General features: G+C 45.3%; 1 protein-coding gene across 5 annotated transcripts in view; it reads left to right on the top strand.

The window, feature by feature from the left end:
- ALPK2 (alpha kinase 2) overlaps positions 1–20893 on the top strand; it is a 117487-nt gene that overhangs the window by 22447 nt on the left and 74147 nt on the right. For all 5 annotated transcript variants that reach the window (XR_012498732.2, XM_074339895.2, XM_074339896.2 and 2 more), the window contains one exon: positions 19075–20800. Coding sequence is in view for 4 of the 5 variants with exons in the window: in XM_074339895.2 (XP_074195996.2) it covers positions 19075–20800 (1726 nt within the window). In the remaining variant the exon portion in view is untranslated. The remainder of the gene's footprint in view (positions 1–19074; positions 20801–20893) is intronic.

The following is a 20893-nucleotide window of genomic DNA, read 5'->3' as shown; positions in this document are numbered from 1 at the left end:
TGCCTTTCAAAGATTAAAAGATAGTTTTGATAATAGTCTCAAATTTTCTTGCCCTTATCGATACACCATAAACCACCAGATGAACTCATAGTTCCCTCAAAGAAAAATACTTTCCTTTCTTCCTCTGAATGTCGTCTTTAGGTCACTAAGTCTGTGTTCTTAGATACTTGAAAGCTCCTGTTTCTGTGTTTCCCAAGGGCCTTTTCTGGTTGAACAGCCTAATCTGCGGTTCTGCACTGACCGTCCGATCTTTCCTCTTTCCTCAGCACCCCCTCCGTCCATCCTCTCTGCCTTTTCCTCCTCATACCACTCCCATCTCATGAAACTGTACTTTGGGCACATGAGGCCACTTGGAGGAGATTGAACAGTGCTGTTGTGACCTTTCCGTTATGACAGGTCCAGTGTGCACGGCAGGCAAGAGGAATGGAAAGCCAAGAAAGCATTCCCAAGGAGGGCAACAGCAGTAATAACAGTATGGTTTGCACTGTAGCATGAAAAAAAAAAAAAATTTTTTTTCGAAAGATGTGGGGGTGGAGAGAAGGGTGGGAAAATGCAAATTGATGTTTTCTACCTCATAATGAAAGCAGGTTGCAAGATATGTATACAAATGGGGAATTGTGGTCTCTTATGATTGCAATTTAAAGAAAGGCAGCAAAGCAACAGATAAAAATCTGTCCAGAAACCCACACCTAGAGAGAAAGAGAGAGACACTTCTCTCTGCAGCAAGGAGGCCCCTTTTGATGGTCACAATCACGTCCTCCTGTGCGGAGAGAGCACAGATTACAAGGAGGGAGGGGAAAGGAGGGAGAGTGGGGTGGAGGGTGCAACAGCGCCTGGGGTAGAGGGAGGGCCCAGCAGCCCCTTGGCTCTCCCATCAGCTCCACCTTGGCATTGGCTGGCGGGGGGCAGGCCCTGCAGAGCTCCCCCTTGGGGCACTGCCACAGTGGCTGGGGGAACTGCGCAGTCCTGCGGTGCATTCAGTCCCTGGCAGGATATGGGGAGGGTTCCCGGAGATGGAGGGCCGGTGGGGCTGAGCCCTGGGGACCCCTTGTGCCATAGTTAAGGGGTTTGCACCTTTCTCCTAAAAAGCAATGCCCAATCTGTGAAGGAGTTTTGGGCAGCAGAGGATCATAGGAAGGTTTGGTTTTTTTTAGAACATCCCTATGGCTTTAATTGAGACTGGATTGGAGGGTGAGCCTGAACGAAGACAGCAGAGGAGGGGTCAAGCATGAGAGACGTTCACCCTCAGAAGACCTTTTCTTCTTCAGCGTTTCCCACACACCTCCATTTCCCCACTCACCTCCCGTCCCTCGGGCTCACGCGCTGTGTGGTCAGATGGAGCAGCTGGCCACTCTCACTAGCATCACCAAGCTCAGTGCTCCGTGCCCACTGCAGTGCCTGTGCCGGGAACGCTCTCCCTCTCCCGCTCCATTCTCCAGCCCACCACGAGGACCACAAACACACAGATCCCACGGCTTTGCGGACTGAACCTTCCTGAGTCACCTGTAAAACAAGGCGGCACTCAGCCAGCATTATGTTTTTTTTCATTTTATTCTTTCTGTTCTTCGATCTTTATCCCCAATAGATTGAAATCTCCATGAGGCTGCTGTCTCCCCAGTACCTGCACATAGTGACCTGCACATAGAATGTGCTCGATAAACATTCATTGCGTTAAGTTACTGACTTCTGCTTCATTATGTCCATTATGTGTTAGACTGTCAACTCCTGGGGGGGCGGAGGGGCTGGGAATTCTATTGTTTTGTATCCCTATAGTCTCATGTGTTTGTAAATGATGATAAAATTCTCCAGAAGGCCACACTTTCCTGTTTCTGTGCTCTGCCACTTACTAGCTGTGTGGCCTTGAGTAAGTCAATTAATGTCTCTGTGCTTCAGTGTCTTCCTCAGTGAAATGAGTCCTTGTTATGATGTAAAAGAGATTATTCATGCAAAATGATCAGCAGCGTGTGCACATAAGCACGCAACCGTCATTAGCTATTATCACTTAGGAGTTCACATCGTTTTACTGCCCACGCCCTGAAAGTGTCGTGTTCCCAGAATTATTCCGAAGGATTCCTCTGTCCCAGCTTATAATACCAGTTGTGTTAGAGCCAGAATAATGGCACACGAATAGTTTTGAAACATGTCAGAATCAGGGTAGAATTTTTAAAGACAAGAAGGAAATGGGCATTTAACAGGAGAGTTATAACCCAGACACAAGCGTTGAGGCTGTTTTGTCATACGTGTTTGTACCTGACACCCTGTTCAAATGGCTTCTAGAAGGCGGAAGCTGTGACTTTAATGAAGTCTCAGTCTTCTCACATATTCCTCACATTTGGGTGGACACAGAGATCCTAGTAGCCTTAGGATACTGTGTGACATTCTCAAAGCCACTCTGGTTTGTAGTGGGCAGAAAATTGTTGGTAAGAGCTTGTTGTCTGAGCCAAACTTTGCCCCTGGAGGGCCCATCATGCTCCTTCTATACCTGATCACCCAGGGTAACCCAACCCCTTGTCAAACATCTAAGAAACATGAGCTGTTCATTGTGAATGAGGCTGGGCAAACAAGCATAGGTGAATCAGTTAAAAAGACCTCCATTTCTGGAAGAAACACCTCAAGGCACACATCCTGCTAAAGGTAGAACTGTCACCATCACCTTCACTTCCAAAGGACAGGAGATTATTTCCACCATTGAGAGTAAGGATCTAAAGCCAAGGGGTCTGGATTTAAACCCCAGATTTACTTCTTACAAGCTGTATCATCTTGGGCAAGTCACTTAACTTCTCTGTGTCTCAGTTTCCTCATCTGCAAAATGGGGAGAAAGACAGTACCTGCTTTGTAGGGTTGGTGTGGGGAGTAAACCAACACATGCAAAGAACTTAGACTATAATACTGGTTATTTTGTACACTTTGAACATATGCCCCACACTGAACTGTAATATTGGAACTGATTAAAAATAAGACAATTTGGAGGTAAGAAAAGGCGCTTAGTTTGGCAGTATTTTCCCTTGCCACTATTTCCCTCTTGGAAGATAAAATATAATGAACGTGTTTGACCAGGAAATCACTGGGTAGAAATAAAGATGACTGACTCTCGCTGTTCTTGGCTAAGACAGAAAATGCCTTTTATCCAAGGCTGGAAAGCATTTTGTGTACTTCGTGTTCCCATGAGCTTAAGTGGGTGTAATAAGTCTTAAGGATGACCCATAGAATTTTCCGGCACCCGGAAGTCCTGTGTGTTCCCAGCACAGAGCTCAGGCGGCCTCCTGTGGCATTCTTCCTGAATGAACTCAGCAGGCATGCACCTGGCCAGGCCTTAGGCTACGCCTGGAGCGTTTCTTGAATGAGTCCTGAGGGTCTGATGAGAAATTGCCATTTAGTTTCCGGGTTGATAGGTCTGGGCCAGAATCCATCACCCATCATCACATTCCGGTTCTGACTTTGGTAGTAAGTGTCTCCGAGGAGTGAATGGTTACAGGAGCCAGGCCATGGAACGCTCAGCTTTCTCTGTGTGACCCCTTATCTTTTCCTCGGCACCAGACTTGGGTGGTTGCTCCCACCAGGTGCTAATTCTCAGGGCATATCGATGTGAGTTTGCAGACAGGTGACAGATCGATCCCTTGGGACAGCCAGAGGAAGGTGAACAGATCATTGGAAATTGGACATGTGCTGAATGTCGCTGAAAATGCCACTCCGTCGGCACCTTCTGAGAACTGAGAGTAGACCAGTAACATTAGGGACGTTCCTTGGCCAGCTGGGGTTCAGCTTGACTTTGTCATCACAGCATCAGTGACATTTCTGAGGACTGACAAGATGGGGAGTCTCGCTGATGTAAACGTCCCAGCACGGGCACCAGTGATCATTTGACCAGCTCCCTCTTTCGAGGTGACTTGATAAAGCAGACAGCTAGTTAGGGGCAGAGCTGGAACCCAGTCAGGCCTTGTGAGTCCCAGGAAGGGCTTTGCTCCAACTCCGAGGGGAAGGGTGCGGGAAGTGGGAGCAGGACTAGGAACAAGGTTCAGTTTGGGGACATGTCCTGGCCAGCCAGCCCTATTTTCGCCGTTGTGCACTCAGCCAAGGGCGTCCCATGAAATTTCCCTCCACCTTTGCCCCATCACCTGGAAGCCTGTCCTGGCCCCGCCGACCACCTCTGTCCTCCCATTGCTCTGTCTTAGAGTTCTCTGTGACCTGCTGTTTGCCTTGGACCTGTGCCTCCTCTTGGCTTGCTCCGGACTCTATCCCTTCCGACAGCTCAGCTTACCCTCTCCAAAACACAGGCACCAGTTCCCTTTTTGTTGAAAACTGCAAGGTTGGGCCAGTCTTGGCACTTTCGACTCCTCAGCTCCTGAGACATCAGCCTGGTACGTGGGTGGATCTTCCTGGATCTCCTACGGACCACACCTGAGTCCCAGATGAACCTAAGATTGGGTTCAACCTGTGAGAGGGGTTTGGACCTGGCGTGGCCCGTCTGACCCTGCCTGTGTTAGTCAGCTCAGAAATACCACTGGGGAGCTTAAAGAACAGAAATTTATTTCTCACAGTTCTGGAGGCTGGAAGTCCAAGATCAGGGTACAGCATAGTGGGGTTCTGGTGAGGACCCTCTTACTGGCTTGCAGATGGCTGTCTTTTTGCTGGGTCCTCACATGGCAGAGAAAGAGGGCAAGCTCTCTGGTGTCTCTTCTTATAAGGGCACTTATCCCATCGTGAAGGCCCCACCCTCGTGGCCTCATCTAACCCTAATAACCTCCTAAAAGCTCTACTTCCACTACCATCACACTAGGGGAGTAGGACTTCAACATACAAATTTTTGGGGGACACAGTTTCATCCATAGGACAGCCCCAAATATGGACCGTGTCCCAGCCATGTACAAGGACAGGCCTGTGTAGAAGCCATTGGTTAAGAATTAGAGATTTTTGGGACTCCGTGAGGTCACATGTGGAGACTTAAGGGGGCTGGCTTTAGAGTCATATTGCCCAGGTTCAGGTCTTGGCCCTACTTCTTAATTGTGTATATTGCTTATCCTCCATCTGCCTCAGTTTCTATATCTGTAAAGTGGGCATACTAATAGTGTTCACCTGGCAGGGTTGGGTGAAGACTAAATGAGATACTACACATAGGTTTTTAGAACAGTGTCTGACACTCAGTAAATGCTAAGTAAATGTTAACTCTTTTTACCCTGAGTTCTGTGTTTTGTGAAACACACTCACTCTCAGTCATGAGTATTTGAAAGTGGAAAGAGGTGGCCTGCCCATTTCAGAGGAGATGTGATCAAACAGATCTCTGAATTCTTCATTAAGAATCTTAGTGCACAGTCCACAGCTGGTACAGCGTGACTGCTGCTTCTTCAGGTATTAAGAAGCCAAGCTCAGGCTGCAGACGTGGGCTCTGGGCAGGCAGCACAGATGCGAGAGTCTACGATGTGAAGCTTGGGCAATTATTTAGAACAGATCTTGAAGCCGTAACTCAGTTCTGAGCTGTTTCAGCGCTCAAAGGTGTTAATCGGGCCTGTAGCGTGCTTCCTTGGGGCCTTTGCCTGCGTGCTTCCTTCTCTCTGGAATATTCTCTCCCCCATGGCTAGTTCTCTAATGTCCTTAAGGATTTGCTCAAAATCGCCTGATCACTGAGCCCTTCTGTGACCAGCCATCTAAAATAGCGCCACCTGCCCCTAGCATGTCCTCCCTTCTTTTTCTTGCTTTATTTTTCACATAGCCCATGACATTGTGTGTATGCGCTCACACACACACACACACACATATTTAACAGCTTTGTGTAGGTATAATTGATATACAAGAAACCACACGTATATAAAGCATTCAGTTTGGGAAGTTTGACATATGCACACACCCATGAAACCATCACCACCATCAAGATAGTGAACATAAATATCAGCCTCAAAAGATATCTCAGTGCTCCTTGGCAACCCTGCTTCCCTGCCCCTGTCTCTGCCCACCCATCCTCACACAACAGCACTCTGCTTTCGGTCACTGGAGACTAGTTTCGAGTTTTTTCTAGAATTTTACAAATGATGAGATCATAGAGCATGCACTCTTTTGCGTCTGGCTTCTTTCACGCCACATAGCTGTCCTGAGACTTATGTGCTGTTTGGTGTGTTCATAACTCTTTCCTCATATTGGGCAGTGTTTCAGTGTTTCAGCATTTGGATCTGTCAGAATTTGTTATTTCGCTCCCCTGTTGATGGACACGTGGGGTGTCTCCAGTCACGGTGTATATTTCTGTGTATTTTTGTTTCTTGGGAGGCTCCCCCAACTGGAATATAAGTTCCATTAGAGCCAAGATTCGTCTGATCTGTTCCCTGCTGTATGTCTAGTGACTGTCTCTCACAGGCATTCACTAAAGATTCATGGGATGAATTACACAACACGTTCAGTGCTTTTGTTATAGTCTTCACAGAGTCTTGCTCTGAGGTGAGGGGAAAAAGCTGATTTAGGGGTTTAGGACACGCTACCCCAAAATATGGCACCTTGGCATATTAAATATCCTAAGTTGAAGGAATTTTTTTTTTAAATGGCAGAAGCAGGAAAGTCACTCTGCCCTCTCCCTGTTGCATTTCTTCCCTGAAACAGGACATAAAGCTCCCAGGTGAAACCAGGGGAAGGGAGGACATTTTTATCACCAGGGATGAGGAATCTGTGGCCAGTAAGTCTTACAAAGAAACCTTGTTAAACCAACCCTTATCTTTCCAGTTACTCCTTCATCACTTGCTACCTCTGGCCTAAACGCTGTTGTCTTATCAACTCTTTACATTTATTGTTTCTTTGTCTAAAAGGTACAAAAGCTGTCGGCTCCAGTCGCTTCTTCGGGTCTTCATTCTCTTGTGAAGGCTCCCACATACACGTACAAATTCAATAAAATGTGTCTACTTTTCTCCTGTTAGTCTGTCCTTGTCAGTTTAATTTTCAGACCCAGCAGAAGACCCAAACACAGTCAAGGACGACTTTTTCCTCCCCTACCGAGCCACCCCACGGGCAGCCATCTGAACTTGGGGAAATGATTTGAATGCCTGTGGTCAGCCTAGTGGTACTTCTTGCAGTTTAAGGGGATTTGGAAGACAGGATACATTTTAAACAGCCTCCCACAGGAGCTGTAGGAGAAGGCCACAATGTCAGCAGCTGCTGTCATCCACTGAGCTCCAGGGAGCCTGAGCTTCTAGTCATTCTGTGGCCACCTCCTTTCTGTCCTTGTCATTTCCATTCCCTGGGGTGCTACTCCAGCAGGATGGGGATTCTTCCTCCTTGCTGGCCCTGACCAGCCTTCCCCCAACATGGGGCTGCGCTTCCCAGGCACGGAGATGGCTCCCTGCTTCCCGGTCACTGCCAGGAGCCATGCCTGCTCACCCAGAGGCCACTAGGAGATGGGAGCGAGGCAGAAGCGTAATGAGATGGCCTGGCAAAGATGACAGAGAGGGACACAGAGGCTCTGAGCACAGAGCAGCACTCAAAGAGAACCAATTAAATTGTGCTGGCTTTTTTCCTTAACCAGACTCCCAGGTGGCTTTTGAGAGAGACGTCCTTGGGTCTGCTCCTGTGCAATCTCCCTGCCCATCCAGCAATTAGGTTTTTTCAAAAAAAGCTAAACCAACACAGAGCTGCATGGGGGCGGGCAGCGTGCCAGGCATATGCTGGGAACTCAGTTCAAATGAAGCAGCGAGTCAAGTGACAGCTGATAATTTTCCTGAGAATTTAACACAGGGACTTCCACTCTTGTAGATACTTGGAGGCATAGAGCTGGAAGCGACTGAAAGACCCTGCCACTCGAAGGGGACTTAGACCAGCTGTGTCCTGGGGAGCTTGTTAGAATGCCTGACTCCCAGCCCCCAGCCCTGACCTAGGAAATCAGATTCTGCGTTTTAACGAGATCCCAGGAGATTCCTCAGCACATTAATGCATGAGAAGCCCCGTTCTAAGGATGTCTCGGATGAGAAGCAGGTTTGGATAGGAAAATCAACTTTGGTTTCGGGCATCCTGGGTGTCTGATGAATTAGCAATATTAAGCCTTCAGAATTGTAAGCTAATTTGCCTTTAAGAGCTCTGGGTCTTCCGGGCCGGTGTTTAGTGCTGTGTTGCTCTCTGTCCTGCTTTCAAGAGGCCATGTTTTTCATAGCTGGCTTTACAGTTTAATCTAGGAGCTTTTCTATTGTCGCCATGTCCCTTGAGATTTCTGGAGACATTTCGGAACACCGTGTTAACCTAGTGGCCTTTGGGTGGTGGATGGCGGTGGATGGTGACTGCTTTTAGCTACCCTTGAGTTTTCTTTTGATAAGAGGGGTCAGTTGTCTGTTCACAAAGCCTGATGGTAGTAATGCCTAAGAATTTTTTCTTTCTGAAGTCAATGTGCTCACTTCTTGTTTAAAAAATGTCTGGTCAGCCTGCATTGCTCCCAGAGGCTCAAAAAGCCATCAAAAGCTCAGCACTTTTGTACCAAAACAGGGCCAGGAAACCACTCCCCATGCATGCCCAAGCAAAGGTCCCTCCCCCTCTACCACTATCCGACCAGTTCTCCCACCTCCTTCCTAACATACAAGACCTGACACTCCATCAGCTTGGTACTTCGGAGCTCTGGCTGCCCATTACCATCACGCAGAAAGCTTAAAAAATACCCATGGCAAAGCCCTTCACCCCCACAATGATGCTTAATTGCTTTTTTTGGTGGGGCCCTGGCACTGGTATTTTTCCCTTTTAGATAGACTTCATTTTGTTTTTGAGCCGTTCTAGGTTCACAACAAAATTGAGCAGAAAGTACAGAGTTTCTGTATGCCCCCTGCCCCCACCCCAGACTCTCTCACTATCAATGTCCCCACTGGAGCGGGACATTTGCTACAATCGATGAATCTCCATTGATACATCATTACCCCCCAAAGCCCATGGTTTACATCAGGGTTCACTCTTGGGGGTGTACGTTCTGCAAATTTGGACGAATCTGTAATGATATGTATCCACCATTATGGTATCATACAGCGTATTTTCACTGTCCCGAAAACCCTCTGGCACTTGTATTTCCCAAAAGCACTCAAAGTGGGTCTGACGTTCAGCCGGGGCTGACAACTACTGATGTAGGCCTCACTGGGTGCCAGGCCCTGCTTTAAGCCCTTTATAGGAATTAACTCCCTCTGGTGTAAGTGCAGTTCTTGTCCCAAGCTGTTTAGTAATATGTCCATCATTACTCAGCAGGCGGGCAGATAGGCTTGCTGCTGCGTCTGTCACTTAAGCCCCGTGCCACACAGCTTTGCAATCTGCCTCTCCGATTTGCCCAGGATTGCACGTGGTGAAGAGAAGTAGAATGTCCCCTGCGGTTGGCTCTCAGGCTGTGCCCCAGAGTAGAATTCTGTGCCTTCCAAACCTCCGCTACTGCCGTTTAGGGTCCTCACTTACCACATCTACCTCCTGTGACTTCCCACGCCAGCTCATTTCTCTACTGTCCCTTACACGTGACCTGCTGGTTCCAGCTCCGGAACATCTGCCTGGAATGCCCTCCCCTCTCACTGGGCTCAAGTTCCAAGCTCCTGGCATTATTCCTTGAAGATCCAGGCCTCCCTGACCTCTTCCCTCCTTGCCACCGGAAGGGCTCACTGTCTCAACTGTGCCTTTTGGAATTTGATAATATCTCTCGGCAAAATCGGCAGTTTCCCCAAGGGAAAGAACCAAGTCTTACACCACCAATTTTTTGTTACCCTTCTCAAGTCCCACACAGTGGCTGGGTACATATAGCTGTAGGTCCCACAGGACTTATAGGAGAATGGGGTGTTCCTTGTTCCTGCTCAACCAGAGGCCACAGACCATAACCGCAGTGGCAAGCAGGAGTGCTGCATCCTCACCTGTACTCTGTGCACATGTAAGGAGCATCTTCTAGAAGGGTTTCTGTTCCTCCCCAAGGAGCTGCTCTGATCTGCTTTCCAGTGAATTGGAGCCTGAGGTCTAAACCCCTCACTCTGGGAAGGAAAATCTTCCACTCTCTGGGCCTTGCCGACTTCCTGGTGGGTGACCGTGCCTCCGGATTTTCTGGGTCAACCTAGTTTCCCTGCTGGCATTGCCCCAGTTCCTGCCTCTGGTCTTGGTGCAAGAATTAACCGTGTCCCTTCTGAATCTCTAAAGTGTCCTGTTTAAACAGTAAATAATGAAATTAACCTGTCTTGCAGCCCACCACTCCCCCAGGTCCCAAATAAGGAATGGTTTATTGTTTCCTGACAGGGCCTGGCTATTCCTTCTACCTGAAATGAGCAGCCCCTTCCCCAATTCCAGGCACATACCATCTTTCCAGCCCAAATCCTACCATGGATTTCCTAGGCTGGCTTCAGCTTTTACAGTCCTAGGAAACCTTCCCACATTATCTTGCATCTCCCTCCTCTGAATCTCTATACTTGGTCGGATTTTTAATGGCCCTGACCACATCCTGTCCTATATCGAAGCTGTTTGCATATAGATATGTTTCCTTTATTGGAAGGGGAGCTTCTGAGTAAGGGCCCAGGAATCTCACATCTTACCCTCTATACAGTGGCTAACAGTGCCTTACATGTGGTAGTCATTCCTTATCATTTTTTTTAGCTGTATAACTTAAGACAGTCATATCTTCTCTGGGCCTCACTTCAATATCTGTAAGATAAATCATCTCTGTAACACCCGGGGTCTGACCAGGAAAACAAAAATCATTTTCAAGCATTAAACGCAGGGTTATACAGGTGATTGAATCAAAGGGGGTGGGGGTGGCGGCAGGCAGTGAGGTTACTCCGAGATTAGCATCAGTGGGAAGACCCCATCTCTTAGGCTGCAGAGACAAAGGAGGTGGCAGGACGACCAGTTCTGGGTCACAGGTCAGGGGGCAGAAGGCAGAACCCTGGTGGGCCTGTTCTGTGGGACCCAGAGCTACAGAAGAGGTGGCGCCTACTAGAAATGCCACCGGAGGCTGACTTGTCCTTTCCTCCCACTCTCCCATCGCCTGCCTCTCTTTGGTCAAATGCAGCAGGAAGCCAGTGGTCCCGTGAGCCAGGAAAACATGGTATGAAGGGGTCGTCCCCATGATACAGAGCAGAACAGGGGAAGGGAGCCGAGGGGGTGAGAGACAGACAGGCCCAGGAATGGCTTAGCTCCAGGTCCCCCTGAGCTCTTCAGGTGTATGGTTTAATATATCTGTTGGCTAAATAACCGAATAAATTAATTAATGTATGAGGAATCTCCTCATCATGTTTTGAAATGTATCTAGCTGCTTGTAGAAAATATGATCAAGAAATTCTGTGTGTTTCTAGTGTTAGAATTGTTCCATCTCTGTAACCCACGTAGCTTTGGGACATGAAAAAGTGTTTCTCATTCCTTTAATGATTCTGAATCATTCAAGTAATAAAATTGATAGCAGCAGTTAGGCAAGTAAGAAAATACAGATACTTAGTATAAGAAAATATTGACCTTCACCTGGTGCTATGGTTATGGCAAGGACACGGATGTCATCACGTAAGTATTTATTGAGCGGAGTCCTCTCCCCCCTCCCTGCTGCATGGGCAGGCAAGGCTCAGAAAATTTACAGCCACCTTTGAGGGGGGGTTACGTCGGAGGCCTCCCCAGCCCTGCATTCCTAACTGCATGAGTGAAGACACTGCAGACATGTCCTTCCCAGATCTTGTTTTCTTCCACTGGAAAGTGGAATGCATAATAAAATAGAATAATATCTGCAATCCGGAGGGGATTCCAAACCTTACCTCTAGCCAATCATTTCAACTTCCCTGTCTATGAACTCTACCTTCAGGGCACCTGGTTAGATTGTACAGTTTGAGTTCCAGCAATTTAAATATTGTTGGGAGAGTTTTCTGCAGAGGAGAGAAGTGATCTCCAGGAGACAAGAGGCAGCAGAGCTGGAGAACCCTCTTTTCAGTCCACCTGGGAGGAACTGATTTCATTTTATTTGTGCCGGTGGAATTATGAATAAATAGATGTATGAAATAATATGTGTGAAACTTATTATAATGATGAGGATGATGATTGAAATGTAGCGATTTAAAAGTATATTCATTTTGGTACGTCTATTGCTCTGGCAGCTGGAGGAACCATAACTCCAGCCCTTTTTTTTGCACTTGTTACATTCTATACTCCCTATCCGCTTGTCTTCATATTCTTATTTTATAGAGTTACTAGTCCTATAGACACTTGCCCTGTGCTCTTAGTTCTCACCCACATTTATGACCCTTGTTCCCAAGGCACAAAAGCATCCTAAGTTTACAGGACCTTGAGGAATTTCTAAGATCAGCCACCTCCCACCCTCCACCGCCAGCACTGATGGAACTGGCCTCCTCCTGCCAACAATGAAATCACATAGACCCATGTATTGAGCATCAAATCAGAATCTCTGGAGGGTGGAATCCAGACACAGGTTTTCATTCTCTTCGTAAATCAGGAAATTGAGGCCCAAAGAGATTAAGTCATCTGCCTAAGGCAGCACCTAGATGATTGTATGGAGCAAAACCAGTCAGCCCTCCATGCTAGCGCCCCTCTTCCAAGTCTAGCATCACATCTGGCTGTCAGGCTGTGAGAGAATACTGAGAGCATTTTACGACTTCTTCTGGTGAATAGCTTTATGCAGTGGTTCTCAAAGTGTGGTCCATGGACCCCTGCAGTTCCCTAAAGCACTTTCCCAGGGTCCTTAAGATCAAAATTGATATCACAAAAATACTGAAACATTATTTTCCTTTTTTACTGTATTGACATTGTGCACTGATGGTAAAAAGCAATGGGTGGTAAAACTGTTGGGGGTCGTAGCATGAATCTAGGCAGTGGTCCCAAACTCTACTAGTTGTCATGGAATTCTTCACTGCTACACAGTCACCATTTAAAACAAGCCAAAAACACAAAAATCTTTCCTTAATAATGTTCTTGATGCATAAGTAAACATTGTGAATTTTATTAAGTCTTGACAACTCGTTAACGCCCTTTTAAGATTCTGGGTGATGAAATAGGAAATATGCCTAGAGCAGCTCTGCTGGATTTCCTTGAGATGATGGTCATCTTGAGGAAAAGCATCTGTACGGTTGTTTAAGTTGCAAGCTGAACTAGACACTTTTTTAATGGAGTTCAGTTTTTACTTGAAAGAACAATGGACAAATGATGGTTACTCAGCGTTGGGTATTTGGCAAACATTTTCTCAAAAATGAACAATGTAGGCCTGCCACTTCAAGGAAAACTAAAAGTGTCTGTGTTGCCAGTGATAAAAATCCAAGCTTTTTCAAAAGACACAAACATTCAGTTATGAAGTAAATCAGCCTCAGGGATGTAATGAACAACATGGTGACTATGATTGATAATATTGTTGTATATTTGGAAGTTGCTAAGGGAGCAGGTCTTAAAAAGTTCTCATCACAAGAAAAAAAATTGTAACCATGTGCGGTGATGGATGTTAACCAGACTTACAGTGGTGGTGATCATTTTGCAATTTATATAAATATCAAATCATTATGTTGTATGTGTGAAACTAATATAATATTACGTATCAGTCATAACTCAATTTTAAAAACATCCAAGCTTTCAAGTATCACTGCAGTCCCTTCAATGAACGAGGGACTTCTAGTTTCTTCAAATATTCTTTTGACCTCTTTCCTCTTCTTCTGGGACTCTCATTATCCAAGTACTTAAGTTGTAAGCTTGATGGTCCCACAGTTCTCTGAGACTCTGTTCACTTTTCTCCATTCTTTTTTCTCTTTCTGTTCCTAAGACTGGACAATCTCAATTGATCATCTGGAAGTTCACTGACTCTTTATTCTGTCTTCTCAAATCTGCTGTTGAGCTCTTTAGTGAATTTTTCGTTTTTGTTATTATAATTTTCCACTTCAGAATTTCTGTTGGGTTCTTATTTATAATTTCTGTGTCTTTATTGAGACATTGTTCTCATACTTCCCTTTAGTTCTTTAAACGTGTCTTTTGTTTGTTTCCTGATCATACTTAAAATAATTTAAAATATTTATCTAGCAAGTCTAAGGACAGGTTTTATTGACTATTTTTTTCCTGTGTATGAGCCACACTTTATTCTTTCTTTGCACGTCTCATAATTTTTTGGTGTGAAATCTGAACATTTTAAACAATGTAATGTGCTAAGCCCTTCCCAAGGCTTGTTGCTGTTTGTTTAGTGACTTTTCTGAACGAATTCTTTAAAAACAGTATTCTTTGTGGCCACTAAAGTCTCTGCACAGTTAGCTTAGTGGTTAACTAGGGATTGGACAGAGATTTCCTTAGATGCCAGTTTTTGTTGAGGGACTTTGTGCACACGATGAGGCATGGATGCCATCAACACCCAGCCAGGCAGTGGAGAACTCTGCCTTCACTTCCTGCTAGCATAGAGCCTTAAGGTCAGTTAGCGGTGAGAGCTTAGTGTCTTCTCAGGTCTTTTCCGAGCATATATACAACCCTGGACATGCTCACAACCTTATACATGTGCATGGTCTTCTAGATTCCCAGGAATATGCCCCTCTATGGACCTCTCACTCCTTAGCTTTCGCTTTCCATCTTGGTGGTTAGCCTACTGTTTGTCTCAGTGGTTACCCCCTGCCTCAGGCAGCCATGATATTAAACAATTGCCTCTGAAGTTTTTTCTGACAAATGTCCACAGGGAAAATGTTCACCGTGGGGTGAGCTATGAGTCAGGTCACTTAAAGATAATCTTGTGAGTGGGATCTTCCAGGGAGCCACCAGAGAGGTCAAATAATGATAGTTCCCAGGAATGGGGCTTTGGAATTGTTTTAACTCTATCCTGCCCCATCTTCAATAAATATTCCTCAAATTGCCTGTGGGTAATTTTCAGAGATCTCAAAAAGCTGATTCAGACAAATTTTGCCAGTGTTTTTGTTGCTTTTATGGAGTAGAAAATTTCCAGAAGTCTTTACTCTGCCATTTTGTTGATGTCCTTCACTCTTCTACTATGCAACTCAGCACAGAATTGACTTACATAATTATGATAAATTAATGTTCGTATTATTTCCCTAACTAGAAATTTGGAATATTTGTATCTTTCTTCAGAAGCTTGACAGTTTTCCAATATTTCAAAATTATTCTGATAAGATCAGTAGTAATAATAAATGTACATTTTAAAAATATGTATGTTGAAATGTATTAATATTTGGAAGACCTCATGAACTAAGTTTTTCCAAATGACCAATACATGATATTACAAAATCATGCATGGGTAAAATATGCAGTAAAATGCAACATTGACCAGTGGATTTTACATAACAAGTATGAAAAGTTCATTGAGATTGTTTCAGATTCCACGTTGCAACTAATCTTTGTATAGTGTCAGAGAAGAGTATCTGCAATCATATGAAAAGACTATTAAAATACTCCCTTTTCCAACTACGTAGTGAGGCCTGAGGCCAGATTTCCTTCATATACTTCAACCAAAACAATTTGTTGTATCACACTGAATACAGAGGCAGATACAAAAATCCAGCTGTCTTCTATTAAGCCAGACATTAAAGAGATGTGAAAAGATGTAAAGCAATACCACTCTTAGGAAATTTTACTTTGTTTTGGAAAAATTAGAGGTATTTTTCATAAAAGTATGCTATTTATGCTAACATGTAATGAGTTTATTTTTGTTATTTTAAACTGAATAAATAAATGTTTTTAATTTTTCTGTTTTAATTCTAATATGGTAAATATTGATGGATATAATCCCTACGAACAAATGTTCTTTGGGATCGTCAATTATTCTTGAGAGTGTAGGGGGTCCTGCTGCCAAAATATTTGAGAACCTCTGGTTTAGACCAACCTAGGGGATTCAGCTCAGAAGCAGCCCCATCCACTTAAGGTTGCATGTAGCTCTACTCCTTTAATATGGAAATTAGTCATTTGCAAAGAAACTAGAGTATTTAAGCAAGACTTTCACAGCAAGGTGGAGGAATGCTGTTGTTTCCTTCATCCAAAAGGGAAGATATGTAAGGAGTGAACTCAATTAATTGTTCAGGGAATTTCTTCCTGGATGGTCTTGCCTACCTGTCAAATCACTGTGGGGCACACTGGTCACTCTGCCAGCATCCTGCAAAGACTCTAAACCCCAACCCTGCTCACACTATTTCAGTGCTACCGCTGAAGTCCCTTCTTTGAAGTCCCTTGCTCTTCCAGTTTGTATGATATAATTTGGCACAGAACTGATGTACAAGATTCTCTGAGAAATTCATATTATCTCCTCCCGGGGATGGTTAGTATTTTAGGGCTGGACATGATATCTCACGCATCTCCTTGACTCTTCCTCAGCTCTTCACATAATATGGGGCACCTTAGAGATACTTGCCACGAGCTTGTCAAGTATGAAGATTTAGGACAGAAACACTTCAACGGCAAAAATGATCACTCCACGCTCTGTCATTTCCCTTCTCTGAATGTTAGTTTTCTAACAGGATATACACGGCCAGGCTTCAGAGTGCGAAGGCTCTGGTCTCCTACACTGGCTCCACCACTTCCTAGCTTTGTCACTTTGGGGAAATTACCCAACTCCTTTGAGCCTCCGTTTTGCACGCAGACAGCAGCCAGCACTCTGTGACAGAGGAGGCCTTCAACACATGCTGGGTTCCCTGCCTGATTTTCTCCCCCTCATCTTTAGGATGCTTAGAGATAATTATCCAGGACACATCAACCACAACCCATAACCCTCTCAAAGGTGTTCATTAGCCAGTGAGAAGTTAATTATACTTAATTGAGTTCCTTTTCCTCCTTAGTGTACTTAGGCTGACTTGTAGATCTTACATCAGCTAAAACACATGTTCCATAAAATCCTACATTCCTAAATCATAACATTCTCCCATCTGTTTATAGTCATTCAGAAGTTAAATGAGTATATTTAACCCAGTTATTTCTCTCTATGTTTTTCTAAAATTCGCTTTGTTTTCCCTTCTTGATGCTTGAGAACCCTCTCTGTTCCCCTCCTTTACTGATTTCTTACCTGGTCCATTGTGCCTCTTGCCCTTATTTTCTTCTCGTCCTGTCTCTTTTCCACCCAAGTCATGGTACCTTCAGGAATGGTGGTTTCTCTGGCAGAGAGATCATGGCCTGGATAAATCAGGAAATCAGAATTACTTGGGATTTTCCAGAAGCCCATGGTACTGCTTTATGCTCCTTGTAAGCTCATGACTGAGGCCAAATCTCCAAGCACTGATTGAAAAGAGACACGAAAGGAATGGCGTGAGCAATATGAAACTCAAGCAAAAATTACTTTCTCTCTATCAGCTTTAACTGAGGAGACCTAAACCTAATGAATAACCAGGAGGATGAGGGTATCTCTAAAAGTGGACTAAGGACCATTTGTAGCAGAATATGTTGGGATATTTAAAAGGAGATTCTCAGGCCCTTGACTCATAGATTCTGATTCAAGAATTTTAAGTAGCACTCTTTGGTCATGATTCTGCATGCTCCTTGAGAACCAGAGGTAACCTGGTTTTAGCTCTTCCCCATCCTTTCATTTTTCATGGAGTTATACTTGACATATAACATTGTGTACGTTTAAGGTGTACAACATATTGATCTGAGACATTTCTATTACAACATGGTTGCCATTAGCTAACACCTGTATCCACATTCTTATAAAATACATGTGGCATAAAGTTTCTGCTATGCAAAGCCCCTTCACAGTGATTTTCTCATTGGAACCTGAGAAGAACCTTGTACAATAGACAGGAGCAGGTACTGTTTCCCCAGAAAGTTGCCCTAAATTTCAGTCTCCCCATGCAAAGCCGGATGTCAGGTGTGGGTCAGGGTGGTCCAACCCCAGTCACCTCTGCCTGACTTATATAGGTTGGGGCAAAAGTCATTGCAGTTTTTGCAACTATTTTTAACCTTTTAAACAACAATTACTTTTCCACCAACTTATACTTGGGAACCAGGTTACCAACAACACCATGTATTCACAGAAATAGAATTAGTCTATGATTTCTGAAAATGAGGCCTATGTCAGCTGGTATCCAACGACTGAAGGCTGATGAGCACATATGAGCGTGGGGAGACACAGGGGTCCCGCCAATGAGGAAGAAAGGACACGGAAGATTGCACCGTAGCTGTGAGTGGGTAACACGGACCCTCCAGGATTAATGCTTGTGCACATTTTACACAGATCACTCAAGTTCTAAGCATTGCCTCTAAGTCTGAGCCCACCCACCACAGTTCCTGCTGTCTGAAAAAGGTTGTTGACTTCTGAGCTGGGTAATGCAGAGACTGAGATCAGCAATATTACAATTCCCACGAGGTCAAAGGAAATCAGTGAGAGTGCCAATTACGAGCACAAAGCAAGTGCAACAAGTTTTTCTTGGGACTGTAGAACCTGGAGAGGGGTCTCAGTGGGAAGGTCAGCCAAACACCTCAGGCGCCAGGCTCCAGGCGTCAATAAAGCCAAAGGGCCAGAGGAGCCATTCACCATCACTTCTGGAGCAGGGAGAACAGGCTCGGCGTGGCCCAGGAGTCAGTTCCTTTCCTCCCGGACCAAAGCTGAACACATGGCTTGCTTTATGTAAGCCAGAGGGCTCACAGGCTGTGGTTTAGAGCAAATAGTCATGTTAAATTAAAGAGGAAACGGCACTGATCTTCATACACATAATCCTAACGTGCTATTATCTTTATAGCCCCTCGGCAAGAACCATGGCTTCTTGGCACGATCTTAAAAAGAGCTATTGCTTGTGCTGTTCCACGACACGTGGTAGAATACTTCAGTTATTTGTGTAAAATGTCTCACTCCAGAAAATAATGCTTTTTCAAATTCCTATAGTATGAAATTGGCTTAAAATAAAAGGAGAGAAGAAGAGACTAGACTTAGATGAATGTCCCAATTCATCTAAGTAATTCTCAGCATTTTCAATTTGGGGTAGGGCTGTGGAAAGTCTTAAGGGAGAACTCTGAGCTTCCCAGGATTCTCAGCAGAATGAGGGGCAGCGGAGACCAGAAGCCAGGTGCCTCTGACCACAGACCCCTTTCCAGGGAGACCACAGACCTAGCTAGAGCGTGCAGTAAAAACCAAGCCCATTTTCTGCATGTGCCATGATGTGAGAGATGTTGGCTGGCACGTCCAAATATAGCAAACTTACCTTGATGTTCTCTTCATTCTAGCTGTTCCCAAAATGACACTGCTGTTTACCAAATCTCTGCTAAAAACGGTTCTGGAATGATCTGCTGTTCTGCTTCCATTGAAGTCGAGTACGCGTCAGAGGACTCACAACTGTCTCCTAAACTGAAAGATGACAGGGACAGAGGTTGGAACCATGGAACAGAGACATCTGAGCACAACAGCACAGATCCAATTGATGAGAAAGAGCATCCTTATAAGGAAGAAGAAAGTCCCTCCTTGGGTACTCCCGTGTCAGCTGATTTCCCCTCCTCCAAATGTAACCATTTACGCTCACTCCAGTTACTGGCCAGTAATGGCATTAGTGCATCCAGCTCTGAAAATCCCTTGGATGTTAAAGAAGTAAGGCAAACTGAAGGGGCTTGCGATCCAAATGACACAGAGGGAATTGCAGATGGGTTGCTTTTTCCAAATGCAAGTAATATTCCCGATAAACAAGAGGTATATTGCCACGGGACAATGCAGCCCAAAGTATCAAAGTTAACGGATGGTGCCTTACGCAATGACGGCCCAAATGATGAAGCCTTAAACTCTAGTCATCAAAATCCCAAGGTACAGAAATACATTAGCGTCAGCCTACCGCTGTTGGAGGCAGCCACCTCCATCTACCCGGGTGACAGGGCCATGGTCACCCAGCAAGACAACCCACAGGATTCCAGCAGAGATTCTGACAGTGACTATGAACTTTGCCCAGAGATAACCCTAACCTGCACCGAGGAGTTTTCAGATGATGACCTGGAGTATCTGGAATGTTCCGATGTTATGACGGATTACTCTAATGCAGTTTGGCAATTGAACCTGCAGGGCCCTGAGCATGTTTTTTTATTAGAAAGCGATGACGAAGTGATGGAATTCAGTGAGTGTTGCCTGGGGGCGTGTGAGCCTTTCCTCAGTGAAATGGGTTCTGGGCCTCAGGTGTCAGATAACACTGGGCCGATGGAGGCCACCACTGGCTTCTGTGGTTATCACTCACAACCCCAAGAAGTGAGGGTAAGACACCACCAAGCCTCTACCCACAGCCCCTCGTCCCCACAAACAGGGATGACTCCGACTTTGGGACCTCAGCAGGATGGAATGTCTACGGTGACAGACCAGGGGAGATATAAACTACCCATTGCTGCTGCCGAAAATGATTATCCAGGAATTCAGGCGGAAACCAGAGACAGCCACCAAGCAGGAGAGGAATTCGCCAGTGACAATCTGCTTGACATGGATAAAGCAGTGACGGAGAGAGAAGTAAAGCACTTGTCTGGTGAGTTAGAAAAGTCAGGGATGAACCAGCCTTTGGAGACTACGGCTGAGAAAACAGTGGAGGAAAAGGATTTATGGACCAAGAAGGGCTCAGAGAAATCTGCCAGGGTGAGGAGACCAGGAATTAAGGGAAAAGCCAAGAAGCTGAACCCCCACCTGAAAGACAGTGCAACAGAAGGCACCCTTAATCTCCTCTATCCCAAAGAACCCGTTAAGCACCCACTAGCCCAGAGTGAGGAAAAAGAGCGTTCTCATGCCAAAACAGAAGCTACTGATCTGAATTCCCAGGTCCATGCAGAAGGTACTATTCCAACCCCAGCAGAGCAAGAAGCAAAAACCCTGCAAACCCCACCAGGCGCACTCCCCAGAGAAGGAAACTTGAACTTGGAAGGAGAAGGGGTACAGGTGAATAACCTCTTTGAAACAAGCTGGGTTCCAGACCACAGTGATCACCGGCAGGTAAGACTCCTCTTTTACAAAATTACAAGATGAAAGGGATTTGTGTGTGTGTCCCTTCAATTCTCATCTTGATTGCTGTAGCATGGGGCAGTC

This window comes from Rhinolophus sinicus, chromosome 4, assembly GCF_057876585.1.
Source record: "Rhinolophus sinicus isolate RSI-liver-muscle chromosome 4, RSI-T2T, whole genome shotgun sequence".
Classification (NCBI taxonomy): Eukaryota; Metazoa; Chordata; class Mammalia; order Chiroptera; family Rhinolophidae; genus Rhinolophus; species Rhinolophus sinicus.
Note: the sequence above shows the minus strand (reverse complement) of the source record. Positions and strands in the feature narration are given on the sequence as shown.